This window comes from Cydia splendana, chromosome Z (genome assembly GCF_910591565.1).
Source record: "Cydia splendana chromosome Z, ilCydSple1.2, whole genome shotgun sequence".
In the NCBI taxonomy this organism is placed as follows: Eukaryota; Metazoa; Arthropoda; class Insecta; order Lepidoptera; family Tortricidae; genus Cydia; species Cydia splendana.
Genome location: NC_085987.1, coordinates 43,464,615 through 43,478,461, shown reverse-complemented (window position 1 = coordinate 43,478,461; position 13,847 = coordinate 43,464,615). Strand labels below are relative to the sequence as shown.

The following is a 13,847-nucleotide window of genomic DNA, read 5'->3' as shown; positions in this document are numbered from 1 at the left end:
TGACAAATATTTCCGGGTTTCAGTTATAACACATGAAGCATAGATTATGTCTATTGAGATTTAAACTAATAAGGCCTAAATACACAAAAGTTTTAGCGGTGGGCAAAGTAATCCGGTAATTTGGCAGCTATACCAACATTGCCCACCACCAAAAACGGATTAGGGTTGTCACTTTCATCTAATTTACCCAACTTCGCAAGTAAAAGAAGGTTATGTTTGTATACTAAAATAAGTTTATAAATATATACTGTATTAAATTTGTCTTATTATCCTTTATTTAGATGTTTTATCCCGTTAACGAATGAAAACACAACAAAAATCATATTTTTGGTCATTAAACTATTGTAACAGATTTTCTCAAAAGTGACAACCCTAGCCTTTGTAAAATGCTTAGGCGAGCCTTATTTGGAAATGGGCAAAAACGGGTAGGCAACATTGCCCAGCAAATTTATTTAAAAGTTTTTACACTTATCGCTAAGTTATTAACAGGGAATGGTAGGATTGCCCAAAACCTTTAAGTGATCCTTAGACATCATCATCATATATACGAGCTGTATTTGAATACCAAATTGACGTGGGCAATGTTGGCGAAAACCCCGGATATTTTTTTATTTGCCCGCCCTCTAAAACGCAAAAAAATGGGTAAAAACACGATAAAAAAAATGTTTTCTTCACATAAACTGATGCGTTTGATCACAATGGACGTGCTGAGCAAAAAAAAGTCATATGATGTGATTTTTTTTGAGAAATTCGTGTTTAAAAAAAAAAGCGGGCAAAGTTGATGATAATGAGTAATGACGGTACCTACTCTTCGAAGGTCGCAAAAATATGTGACATGCTCTTATGGTTCTACAAATAAGATCGTGTCAGATATTTTTGCGGCCTTCGTTGTGTAACATAAATTGCAGGTGACTGTACATTTGGAATAATTATTTTATTTAGTTTCAACGAAAGTTTCAAGTTTAGTACGAAAATACTTCAGATATGCAATATGCACAAAATGTAGACCTAATCGAAATAAAACATTGCTTTTTATAGTAAATTTATAAAACATTCGATACATAGGTATACATAACAATAACCAGGCCACAACGCTATTGGCCTGTAAGCTTCATCTCGGTCTCCAAAGCCGCAAAAACTTGCTAGTACTTAGTGCTGGTCTAGCCTTTATTTTTTCTTGAAGATTTTCAGAGAACAGCACGTACACGCATTATACATATAGACGGAACGAACGGCATAATCATAATAATTTATTCGTCGCAATCCATGGTATTACAGATTTAGTTACAAGACTTTCAGGTATTACTTATACGAATTACATAACTCTTCCTGTTAATAGGCAATATTTTAATATAAAAGTTCTATAATATAATACAAGATTACAGTTGTCATCAAAATTCATTGACATACAGAAGTCAAATACGTTTTTAAAATGACGCAAAATGATACCAGCATAATAAAAATTGATCCCAATCAGTGAAGATGAGTCTTTAAGAGCGCTATTACATTTCGGCGTTGAGCGAGTTTAGGTATTTTACGCGCTGCGGCAGGCCGTGCGAGCTCAGTACGCCGATCCCTTCTACCACACTCGCACTACAATGATGGATTAAACATTCTTGATCCTTCGCGAAGCATATTGAAATCAACCATAACAACACTAACTGTACTTAACTTTTAAAGTTCTAAAACTGTTATTTGGTAAGTACGAAAATACTAAATGCAGTGCAAATGTACATAGGGGCTGTTCATAAATTACGTCATCTATTTTTGACGATTTTTGACCCCCCCCCACCCCTCAAATCATCCAAAAATCAAGCTTCGGATGAATCTGTTTCCTCCTACGTCATGTTACCATCATCCGATGTCCAGACCCCCCCCCCCCCCACTCCTCCCATTTGAAACGACGTAATTTATGAATAGCCCCATACTTGTACTTATGAAGGTATATTACTCGAAAGAAATTATAGGTACCTACTCGCTCATTTACATGTTTCGTCATTGCATTTGGTACCTATAGGTTGTAAAGTTTGTATCAACGAGGGTTTAAAAACGAACTGGTACTGAGGATCTGATGATGATTAAGGTGGTCACGGATACCAATCAACCATGTAGTAACATGATTAGGCTCGTTTGATTCGTCTCAACAAGATCTTTGACACTGAAGATACACAGGGTCTGATGATGGAGCTGGAAGGTGGCCACGGGTACCAGTCTATCATGTAACTAAACAACTTCGTGTTTGGGCTCGTTTGATTCGTCTCAACAAGATCTTTGACACAAGACAGTACTCAGGGTCTGATGATGGAGCTGGAAGGTACCATTACCAATCAACCATGCAACTAAACCACATCGTGTTTAGGATCGTTTGATTCGTCTCAACAAGATCTTTGACACTAGGTGATACTCAGAGTCTGATGATGGAGCTGGAAGGTGGTCACCGGTACCAATCAACCATGCAACTAAACCACTTCGTGTTTAGGCTCGTTTTATTCGTTTCAACAAGATCTTTGACACAAGATAGTACTCAGGGTCTGATGTTGGAGCCGGAAGGTGGTCACCGGTACCAATCAACCATGCAACTAAACCATTTCGTGTTTAGGCACGTTTTATTCATCTCAACAAGATCTTTGACACAAGGTAGTACTCAGGGTCTGATGATGGAGCGCGAAGGTGGCGACGGGTACCTGTCTATCATCATCAGCTCCATCATCAGACCCTGAGTAGTATCTTGTGTCAAACATCTTATTGCGACGAATCAAATGAGCCCAAACACGAAGTGGTTCAGTTACATGGTAGACTGGTACCCGTGGCCACAGTCCAGCTCCATCATCAGACCCTGAGTACTAACTTGTGTCAAAGATCTTGTTGCGACAAATCAAACGAGCCCAAACACGAAGTGGTTCAGTTACATGGTAGACTGGTACCCGTGGCCACCTTCCAGCTCCATCATCAGATCCTGAGTACTATCTTGTGTCCAAGGTCTTGTTGAGACGAATCAAACGAGCCTAAACACGAAGTGGTTTAGTTGCATGGTTGATTGGTACCGGTGACCACCTTCCGGCTCCAACATCAGACCCTGAGTACTATCTTGTGTCAAAGATCTTATAGAAACGAATAAAACGAGCCTAAACACGAAGTGGTTTAGTGGCATGGTTGATTGGTACCGGTGACCACCTGCCGGCTCCATCATCAGACCCTGAGTACTATCTTGTGTCAAAGATCTTGTTGAGACGAATCAAACGAGCCTAAACACGAAGTGGTTTAGTTGCATGGTTGATTGGTACCGGTGACCACCTTCCGGCTCCATCATCAGACCCTGAGTATTATCTTGTGCCAAAGATCTTGTTGAGACGAATCAAACGAGCCCAAACACGAAGTGGTTTAGTTGCATGGTTGATTGGTACCGGTGACCACCTTCCGGCTCCATCATCAGACCCTGAGTACTATCTTAAGTCAAAGATCTTGTTGAGACGAATAAAACGAGCCTAAACACGAAGTGGTTTAGTTGCATTGTTGATTGGTACTGGTGACCACCTTCCGGCTCCATCATCAGACCCTGAGTACTATCTTAAGTCAAAGATCTTGTTGAGCCGAATCAAACGAGCCCAAACACGAAGTGGTTTAGTTGCATGGTTGATTGGTACCGGTGACCACCTTCCGGCTCCATCATCAGACCCTGAGTACTATCTTGTGTCAAAGATCTTGTTGAGATGAATAAAACGAGCCTAAACACAAAGTGGTTTAGTGGCATGGTTGATTGGTACCGGTGCCCACCTTCCGGCTCCATCATCAGACCCTGAGTACTATCTTGAGTCAAATAAATACATATAGAATGTCAGGTCGTTTCAAATATTTTTAATCCTGTCCGGTAGTTTATTAAACTGTACCATTATAAATTATAATACTATAAAAACGGTGCTAGGATCAAAGTCTCTCGTTGCGGTTTACACGCACACAGTATAGCGTTTTACACGGCGCCCGCCGCACACAATGATAAAAAACCTCGTCGTCGCCGTTGAAAATGTGCGGAGCCGACCGACACACGTCCTGCCTCTACAAGCTCTGCCGCGGCACTGAGCTGGCGCAGCGCGCGTCATCGGTAATATAGAGTAGTTTTCAAAAAATTGCCAAAAAATTATAGTAGAATTTCATAAACACTAATGTATACCAACAGTATAAGCAAACGTTGCAGATTGCTTGAGTATGAAAATGACTTCGATATTAAGTAGATTTTCGTAGGAATTGACACTTGTTTCGGAGAGAAAATCGAGTTCGTTTTACTTTGATTTTCTCTTTCTCAAAGGTATGTAGGAAAAATATAGTTTGATATGCCTAAAGTACAGGGTATTAGTAATACAAAATAGCCAGGTTTAGCAGAGTAAAATTCTCAACATTTCCAAATAAGAGCTCGCCATTCAGTGCTTCACGGGGTTTTTCGGAAACGACCATCAGAAAAAAAATCATTACTAATTTAATAAGTCCTTTTTCTAATATTTACAACGACATTTATAAAGATAAGAAGACGCTTTTACTGGAACAAGTACTCATTGTTTCTAATAATGAGCGCAAAGTCCTGAATTTCGTCGACTAGTATCATCAATTTTGCATTATTTCGACTTTTCTTGTAAGAGCGCTCTTAAACTTTTTTCATTTTAAGCGAGTTTTGAAGGAAGATAATACTTAAATTCGGCTGTAATCGTATTATTTTAAGATAGTTTACTGCGGTTTTCAACAATAATGACCCGTAAATAACAGCAAATGAAATTTAAATGAGACGCGAGCTGATATTTATGTACCCTATTTTTTGAAATACATTTTATCTACTGTGGTATGCTTTCTCGTGTGCGTATATGATTTAATGTCAATATAATTGTCAAAAGCAAGAAAATCAAGCTGTCATTTTCATTTGAAGAAGTACACGTGTGCTCCGGTGTAGCCCCAACGGGCATCTGACTTGAAGAAGAATTTTGAGTGATGTCGTCAATGTATGGAAATTGTTCGAAAGTTTACATTTGAGATTGAATTTCTGTGTTGTCTTTGTGAGTAAAAATATAAATCGATAATAAATTGGTAGCTGAATTATCTAGCTTCCAAAATCATACAATAATTCAATTACTGTCAAAGACAAAATTGTTTTGCTTCTGTCTCAAACGGAACTCCATATTTTGATTTTTTGATACTTTTAGTGTCGGTTTGTAGAGAATAACAGCAAATTAAAAATATAATGGCATAAAGAGTCGGTACACGGTTTCTTCGTGAATAAATTTACGTGTAATTTAATGCAATTATCAAACATTTATTGAACAAATTATGGTTACAAAGTGAGGTCTAAATCGAAAACGTCATATACCAGCCCCTTAAAGCAAATGGCTCCAAAATAATCATTGTAAACGCAAAAATAGTAAATGATCACAAAATTGTAACCACATTTTAATTAAAAATGTGCAATCATTTAATATATCGTTATCCTATTAAATTAATTAATCCACTTCGTCACCTTTTTCTAGTAGCATTTTATTTCTGTAACAGTCGCAGTTCTAACCTAACCTAACCCACTTTTCTAGTAGCATTTTGTTTCTGTAAGGGTCGCAGTTCAAACCTAACCTAACCCACTTTTCTAGTAGCATTTCTTTTCTGCAAGGGTCGCAGTTCAAACCTAACCTAACCCACTTTTCTAGTAGCATTTCGTTTCTGTATGGGTCGCAGTTCAAACCTAACCTAACCCACTTTTCTAGTAGCATTTCTTTTCTGTAAGGGTCGCAGTTCAAACCTAACCTAACCCACTTTTCTAGTAGCGTTTCGTATCTGTATGGGTAGCAGTTGAAACTTAACCTAACCTACTTTTCTAGTACCATTTCGTTTCTGTAAGGGTCGCAGTGCTAACCTAACCTAACCCACTTAACTGATAGCAGTTTAACTTACTTTTCTAGTAGCATAACGAAATGCTACTAGAAAAGTAGATTAGGTTAGGTAGGTATGCGGTGCGGGCTACGGGGAGTTGAGCGGGAGGGGCTAGTAATTTTGGCATCAGTTTACTTTATTTGGTAATATCAAAGACATATGTAACTTCGTATAAGATGAATAAAGTCTAAGGAAAAAACGTGCCTCGGAATTCAAGTAAAAGTCATTCTCGAATAGGTGGCGCACACACCTTTAGCCTATCCTCGGCTAGATGGCGTAACGACACCGTTTCATATTTAACAATTTTAACACATAGATATCAGTGAATGAACATGGATCAAAATGATATAAAAATTATAAAATCATTTATCCATATATATACATTTTTTGATAACTTTATACGTTTTCATTTTGAGTTTTAGTCGTGTGTTGATAGATGGCAGTAAATTTACAGTGACTACAAAATTTACAATGACAGGACCCCTCTATACTATCTATTCTTTTTGGTAATATGTATAAATTTTTTGGTAATCATAGTGGTTTATTTAGGTGAAAATATCGCATTAATTTGGTCTTCAAGATTTGGTGATCATTAATGATTTTTGGTGATCATTCAATATATTTGGTATTTGAATACAATTTGAAGTGCAGTCGTAATTAAAGTGGTGGTACTTTTGTATTTTTAGGCCTTATTTTTTTGGTGTTCAGTAATTTTTTTTGGTAAGCATGATTTTTTTATTTAGGGTACCAAAGTATTTTTTGGTGGTCATTATATTTGTAGCCAATATCAATCACAAAAAACGTTGCACTAAAACAATTTGCCACTTATGGAAAATAGTGATGTGCCTCTATCGACGCATTTGTCGGTATATCGATAACATAGTAAATGTAAAACTGAAATTTAACAAGTTATGATTATGGTAAAATTATTATTAGGTACAATAGTACCTAATAATGATTTCGTAACATGTTAAATTCCAATATTTTAACCAAAAACGGTAAAAAAACACTAAAAATAACACTCCAAACACGCCGTACTCTCAAATCGACAACAAGTCGATGAAGTTTGAAAACAACACTATTGTCCGCCATATTGAATTCAATTATTAGCACCTCTGCAGTACGGGTGGCAACTCCAGTTGCCAGCAAAAAAGCGGTAATTTTAAAATTATGTTTATGTCAGAGCCATCTACCGAAATATTCGGATATTTTTTTCTTTGTATCTATACTAATCACAGTGCATAATGTGACCGCTATTACCAAGCCACAAGGTCTCGTTTTGTTTTAAAAAAATGTTGAACACGACCATTACTTCGATCAACTATAGTTGACACCCGTACTGCAGCGGTGTTGCCTTACTGGCAACTCTGGTTGACACCCGTAGGTAAAGGGTTAAACATTAGTGCAAAAATCAGTATCTTTCAACCCTAGCAAGTAGATCTTATGAAAGACATGAGATGAGTCTATTTAGAATGTAAATAATTTTGTAGAGTTGTTTTTGATCGTAAAATAACTCATTTTAATGATTTTGTTTTACTTTTTAATCCAACTTTACGATTATAATAACTCGATTTGTAGATCACTTAGATTGTTAACACCATCCTTTCAACTTAGTCTCTAGAAATGTTCCATCCTGTAGGTATCATATAAGTTGTTGTGTCACAACTTACAAGGTATAATTTTTAAGAAAAGGAAAAATCGTCAAAAATCGATGACGGAATTTATGGACAGTCCTTAAGTGGCGACCGACCTGCTTGGCTCGCCACTCTCCACGCTCCTAAGTCCTCATCACTTTTCCCACAAGTTAGCACCCAAAAGAAAAGGATGAGTAGGTATAGTTTTTTTGTTCTTATTTACTGACACATTTGGTTTGACCAACTATATACTGACATAGTTGTTTAACCGGCTATAAATAAATTCTGTTCAATATCCTAAAACCGATTTTGTAACAGGTAACATACCTACTCGTAGTTCGCAATTCTCAATTTCGTTACTATTTGTTATTTGTTACTGTTATGCAAACATTTATTTTAGTGTACCTACACATTTGCGAGTGCAATCACTTAATTCTATTGAATCCATTTTTACCAGGCTGTACTCTACTCACGTACCTATATAAAACATATCTACAAATATTGAGTTTTAGGAATGGACTTGGTCTGTTATTATCAGACATAGAAGCTTTTGTGGCAAAATAAAGTGATTGACTAGACGAAATATCGACATGTCTATGTTACCTTAACGTTACATAGATATTTATTACATTTTATTAGAAGATACTGATATAAGAAGCTACCTACCGCGAAATGCACAACACGTTCGATATCTTCTTCTCTTTTGATATACTGGTAGTGTTATATTCTTTAGGCACTGTAATATACTACAGTTTACGTTTTAATTTTTAAGTGCTAATATATGTAATAAAGAAATTATGTACCGCTTTGTAATTTATTCGCATTATTGAAATTTCTCGGTTACTTACCTACAGCCAGTAGAAATTACATATTTTAAATAAATATATGCCGGGAATCGTGGGCGTATCATGCTATCGGAAGATTCGGAAGCACATCAGGTCCTTCAATCGTGGATGACGACTATTGACGAGGGCTTTCAATGAAACACGTTATTCAACTCGCAGTATTTACTGGACATGACTGATTAAGAATCATAGCATAGGTACGCTACACTTCTTATCCAAAGCAAACCAGTGGATTTGACCCAAGCAGGAACCGCCACAGACATCATATGTATGCTTCCGAAAGTAGGTATAATATGCCCACGATTCCCGACATATAAATATAATATCGATAACAGACTTATCGATGTCTCATTTTCTTATATACACTCGTTTTTACCACAAAAACTTCTATGTCTGGTTATTATAGTATACAATATTGTAGGATAAATACTTAATATGTAGTAGGTATAGTAGATGTGACGCTCGTGGCATACGTACCTTAAGAGTAGCCGCCGCCATAGTGTTAGCGGTACACCCCGAAATTCAGTAGCTGCAAATTGTGTTAAAGGTGTGAAACTGAAAGTGTTATAGGTATTTTTAGAATCGGCTCAAAAAGCCCTTTCATTTAATACCACACACGATAGGTTTCTGAACTTGAAACCCCATACAAAAAAGATGACGTCATAATTCCTCTCCTGTTTTAATTTTTTTTTTTGGTGCTTCAATCGCATCGATTTTCATGCTTTTAACACAATTTGTAGCGTTTTTTGGCGTACCGCTATCGCTAGCACTACCATGCAATACAATCGAACTTACTTTTAATACGACATTCTGATATAACCTGTTTGACATGAAAATTCAAGTACACGAAGAAAACTACTAAAAGACATAGCTAATACACACAAAGAAATAATAATAATAATAATGAGCCCGCGGGGCAGCTAGTGGCAAGCTGTTGGGGAGTAACGACCCCACGGACCCGAGTGCTCCCGAAAGTCGGTCAGGGTCTCCGTCTCCGGCGTGTCTTCGTCGGTCGGAGTGGACCCCAAGGGGACCCGCAGGACTCTCAGCTCTGGCTTGCCTTCATTGGCCGTCCAGAGAGGACTCGCTAGAGCTATATGCTCCAGGGGTGGAAGTGTAAGATGCATAAGACGCGAGTTGGCACAGTGGCTGGTAACAGCTGCTGGGTAGAAAGCGGCGCACACCTCTCGACACCCCTGAGCCGCGCACACCGGTGTTGCCCCTGGTCGTCTTTACGACGGCAGTTTCAGGGGCCCATCTAGTAAGCGGCGAGTCACCACCTGCCTCGATAACGTGTACTAACATTGTTATGGCAGGTGTCCGGACCTACGCACGCCTATCAAATGACCGGGATGTATATACCCGTGAGTTTATAAGAGATACAAATAATAATCATTCTAAGAAATTAAATGAATAAAGAAATAATGATTCAACCTAATACGAGTATATACGTCCCACTGCTGGGCAGAGGCCTCTCATGCGCGAGAGGGCACAGCCCTCCTCTCATGCGCGAGAGGGCTTGGGCTATAGTCCCCACGCTAGCCCAATGCGGATTGGGGACTTCACATACTCCTTTGAATTTCTTCGCAGATGTAATATGCAGGTTTCCTCACGATGTTTTCCTTCACCGAAAAGCTAGTGGTAAATAGCAAATGATATTTGATACATAAGTTCCGAAAAACTCATTGTACGGAAGCGGCATTCTGGCGGCGCGTTCGTGTGACTCTTAACAATAAACTAAAACTATCTTAAGAACTATTTTAGTTTTTAGGTTAACCTTACGTAATAATGGCACAAGCCTAGACCAGTTTGAGAAGCAACTACGCAAGAAAATAAACGTCCCACTGCAACCTGCATTTGACATTGTACGCCGGATTTTTTCTATCGTACGCAGATGTCGTTATTTTTCCACTAGGAATATTGGATTTTTATTTATTTATCTAAAAATTTACTTAATATGCGAACCGGCTGCCTTATCTTACTCTTATCTCCGAAACCATTCATTTTCGCCGCATATTTACCCCAGGCCATGGAAACAACGATGTTACCTTTAAGTATATTATTAATATTGTGTGTAACCAAAAACTTACATAAGGCAACCCCAAAAGTTTAAAAAAATACACCATAAGTAATCACACATCCTAATATATTGTAGAAAGATAAAAATAGTAATTTGCCGTCGTTTGTTCGTATTACTTTCCATTTACTGAACACTGTGTGATAATGAGTGTATAATAATGGTTGTTGTATTTCAGACGAAGGAGTAACGAAAACGTTCACCTGCGCGCGCCCGCTGGTCGGCCAGCACGTGTTCCTACAGCTGGTGGGGGTGGAGGGGTCGCTCTCGCTGTGCGAAGTTGAAGTCTTCACCACAGAAGGTAAGTTCAGTCTGCATTACGCTTCGCACTTTATGCACGAAAGCTGCTGTCTCCGTGTGTGTGTGAGTTTTGGTTGTCACCTGATAATATAATAAATAATTATTTTCATATTTTCTCACATCGGTGAGACAGCTTCTTACAGTCCCCTACAATTTTCAGACCAAAACTAAACAACTTCATTAATTTGTAGAATTCTCGAACGACCGGTGCGCGCCCGTTGGCCTGCCCGACGACGTGGAGCTGGCCGCGTTCTCCCGCAACTGCTACGAGTTCAATGTGGCCCGGGGCGGCAGCTTCGACGAGGCAAGACGGCAGTGCCAGACGCATGGCGGGGACCTCATACACGGGTTCCAGGTAAGAATTTCAAGGCGAGGCAGCCACAGTGTGGGGAGACAGCTTAGACTAGGCAATAAGACTGCCAGTCGCATGGCGGGGACCTCATACACGGATTCCAGGTAAGAAGGCGAGGCAGCTACAGAATGGGGAGGCAGCTTCGACGAGGTAAGAAGATAGTGTCAGACGCATAGCGGGGATCTCAAACACGGATTCCAGGTAAGAACTTCAAGGCGAGGCAGCCACAGTGTGGGGAGATGGCTTCGACGAGGCAAGAAGACTGCCAGTCGCAGGGTGGGGACCTTATACACGGGTTTCATTTATGAACCACAGCGTGGTGAGGCGCCCACAGAATGGCGACGTATTTCTTAGTGACCGCCATATTCTGCAGTCGCCAAACTTGGAACACGAATTTTCTTAGATTTTGCAATAAATTAATCTATGCTGTTTACTTACCGCTATATCTGTTGCAGGGAGCAACGTCCAGCTTCCTCATCCAGGAACTGGAGCGGCGAAAGGCTCAGCTGAAGACCCAACTGGTATGGATCGGCGCGCAGAAGGAACCTGGGCTCACGTCCAGGACTTGGAAGTGGGTTGACGGTGAGTATCCAGTTCTAGGTCTTAACCTTTCATTTGTGTGTGGTCAAAAATCGTGGAATTAAGCCTCAGTTGCGCTGTATCTAGACAAGACGTATTTACTTTGCTGAGAAGTTTTATAAATTCAATGCAACTTATTTAATGCGGTTTTGTAATGTGTACCTACATATACATGCAACGGAGCTTTTTTACCTAAACATGACACTCTTTATTTGCTTTAATAAAATCCTACTATTTTATATGTTAAATTTAATATTTTTCGAAGTATACTCGAAGCCGTTTAATGTAACATTCCGCGAACCTTTCCAGTTCACTGCATTACACACTGAAAGATATTCCTGAATTCCACCTGAATATCTGTGTAAAAGTACCTTTACAATCTGTACAAAATGCATTTTATTATTTGTGAAATTCTATCAATGCATTATGTAATTTATGTAGAATTGTAGATCTATCTATATTTTGTATGAATATTTTACGACGGCACTATATCTTTTAAGTTTATATTACGGCTGAAGCAAATTTTTTTTACTAGAGACTAGTACCGTTGATCTAAATGAGATTGTGCAAAAGCAGATTACAGATTCAGATTTTATTTAAATCCTACTAAATAAATAAATAAATAAGTACTGGACTCAATAAAATAGATACACTCGAGATCTTATCTGACAGTTTCAAATATCGTATTTCGTTACTACGATACTTATATATTCAAGAAATAAAACAAATGAAACGATTTATGTCCGTATAATGTATTCAAAATATACCCCAAGTTTCAAGCCCTTTTCAGCACTCGTGTGTATCCTCGTAAGACCCAGGGCAATTTTGGCGCTTTTGAATTTGGAACTTTCTTTTATTTCTATATGAGTTCAAAACTCGAATATAATTTGTACTTGTACTTGTACACGGGGACATACGAGGGTATACCAGACTTAATTATTACACACTTTTATTTAGCTTCACTATATGTATTTGTATAAATATTTTGTACCTACTAGCGATCCACCCCGAAATGATAAAGATAACCCCCCTTATTCATAAACGCGCTACAAACCTCAATTAGCTGATAATTGTTTGTCCTTATCTGTCATTTTGACTTATGTATTTGTAAGAAAGGGATAAAACATAATTTAACTAAATCAGGCCCGTAAAGTTTTATGAATAAGGGGGAAACTTTATTAAGAGCAAAAAGATTTCCATCTTATACATGATTTCTTGACTGTATTACATTATAACTGTAAGCAAGAGGTTAATTTTTTTTTTATTCTCAGGCGAAGTGGTATCCAAGCCAGCTTGGGGCAAAGATCAGCCTAATAACTACAACGGGGAGCAGAACTGCGTGGTCCTGGATGGCGGGCGCGCCTGGCTGTGGAACGACGTGGGGTGCAACCTCGACTACTTGCACTGGATCTGCCAGTACAGTGAGTGTCTCTCTAGGTACATATCGAACGTTTTATGCATTTGCGCCTCACGCGAATGTGCTATGCGATGGTAATATATAATATAGGTAAGGGAAATAGCTACGGATATCTGTGACTGCGGGATATGTGTGGATTGTGTGGATGGCCTTAATATTGGCGTCGTATTACATATTGATTTGTGTTTATTGCGAGTTTATGCAGGCTATTTGAAACCCGTATTGACCTTACTGGGTATTTTTAAATAACGTGAGAATTTAAAAGGTTTTTGAATTCGATTCCAATTCATCATCCTCGTTACCTCACCTTTTGTTACCACGGCTCATGGGCGGCTGGAATCCGCTTGGCAACAAATCTCACGAATTGGTGTAGGCACTACTTTTTTACGAAAACGACTGCCATCTGACCTTCCAATCCAGCGAAACTAGGCCTTGTTGGGATTAGTCCGGTTTCCTCACGATTTATTCTTTCACCGAAAAGCGACTGGTAAATATCAAATAATATTATGTTGGTAAGGTAAATGTTGTAGGCTATAGGTACATTGAACTACTTTTAGCGCGAAAATAACCCAGATTTTTCTAATTCTAAAATATGATCAAGTCTTAAAGTTTACATAGAACATTTTTGATAGGCGAATGTATGCACTAAACCTTTTATATTTGGTATTTGATACCAAATATTAAAGTAAATATTATATATTTGTTTATTTATAAATGCAGTGCGAAGGAGCTGCTCAAGCGA

General features: G+C 38.5%; 1 protein-coding gene across 1 annotated transcript in view; it reads left to right on the top strand.

Annotated features, from left to right (window-relative positions):
* Positions 1-13,847, top strand: part of LOC134804043 (P-selectin) — a 136,830-nt gene that overhangs the window by 95,510 nt on the left and 27,473 nt on the right. Inside the window, exons 5-8 of the mRNA XM_063776921.1 lie at positions 10,636-10,758; positions 10,949-11,112; positions 11,565-11,691; positions 12,960-13,109. Of these exons, the coding sequence (XP_063632991.1) occupies positions 10,636-10,758; positions 10,949-11,112; positions 11,565-11,691; positions 12,960-13,109 (564 nt within the window). The remainder of the gene's footprint in view (positions 1-10,635; positions 10,759-10,948; positions 11,113-11,564; positions 11,692-12,959; positions 13,110-13,847) is intronic.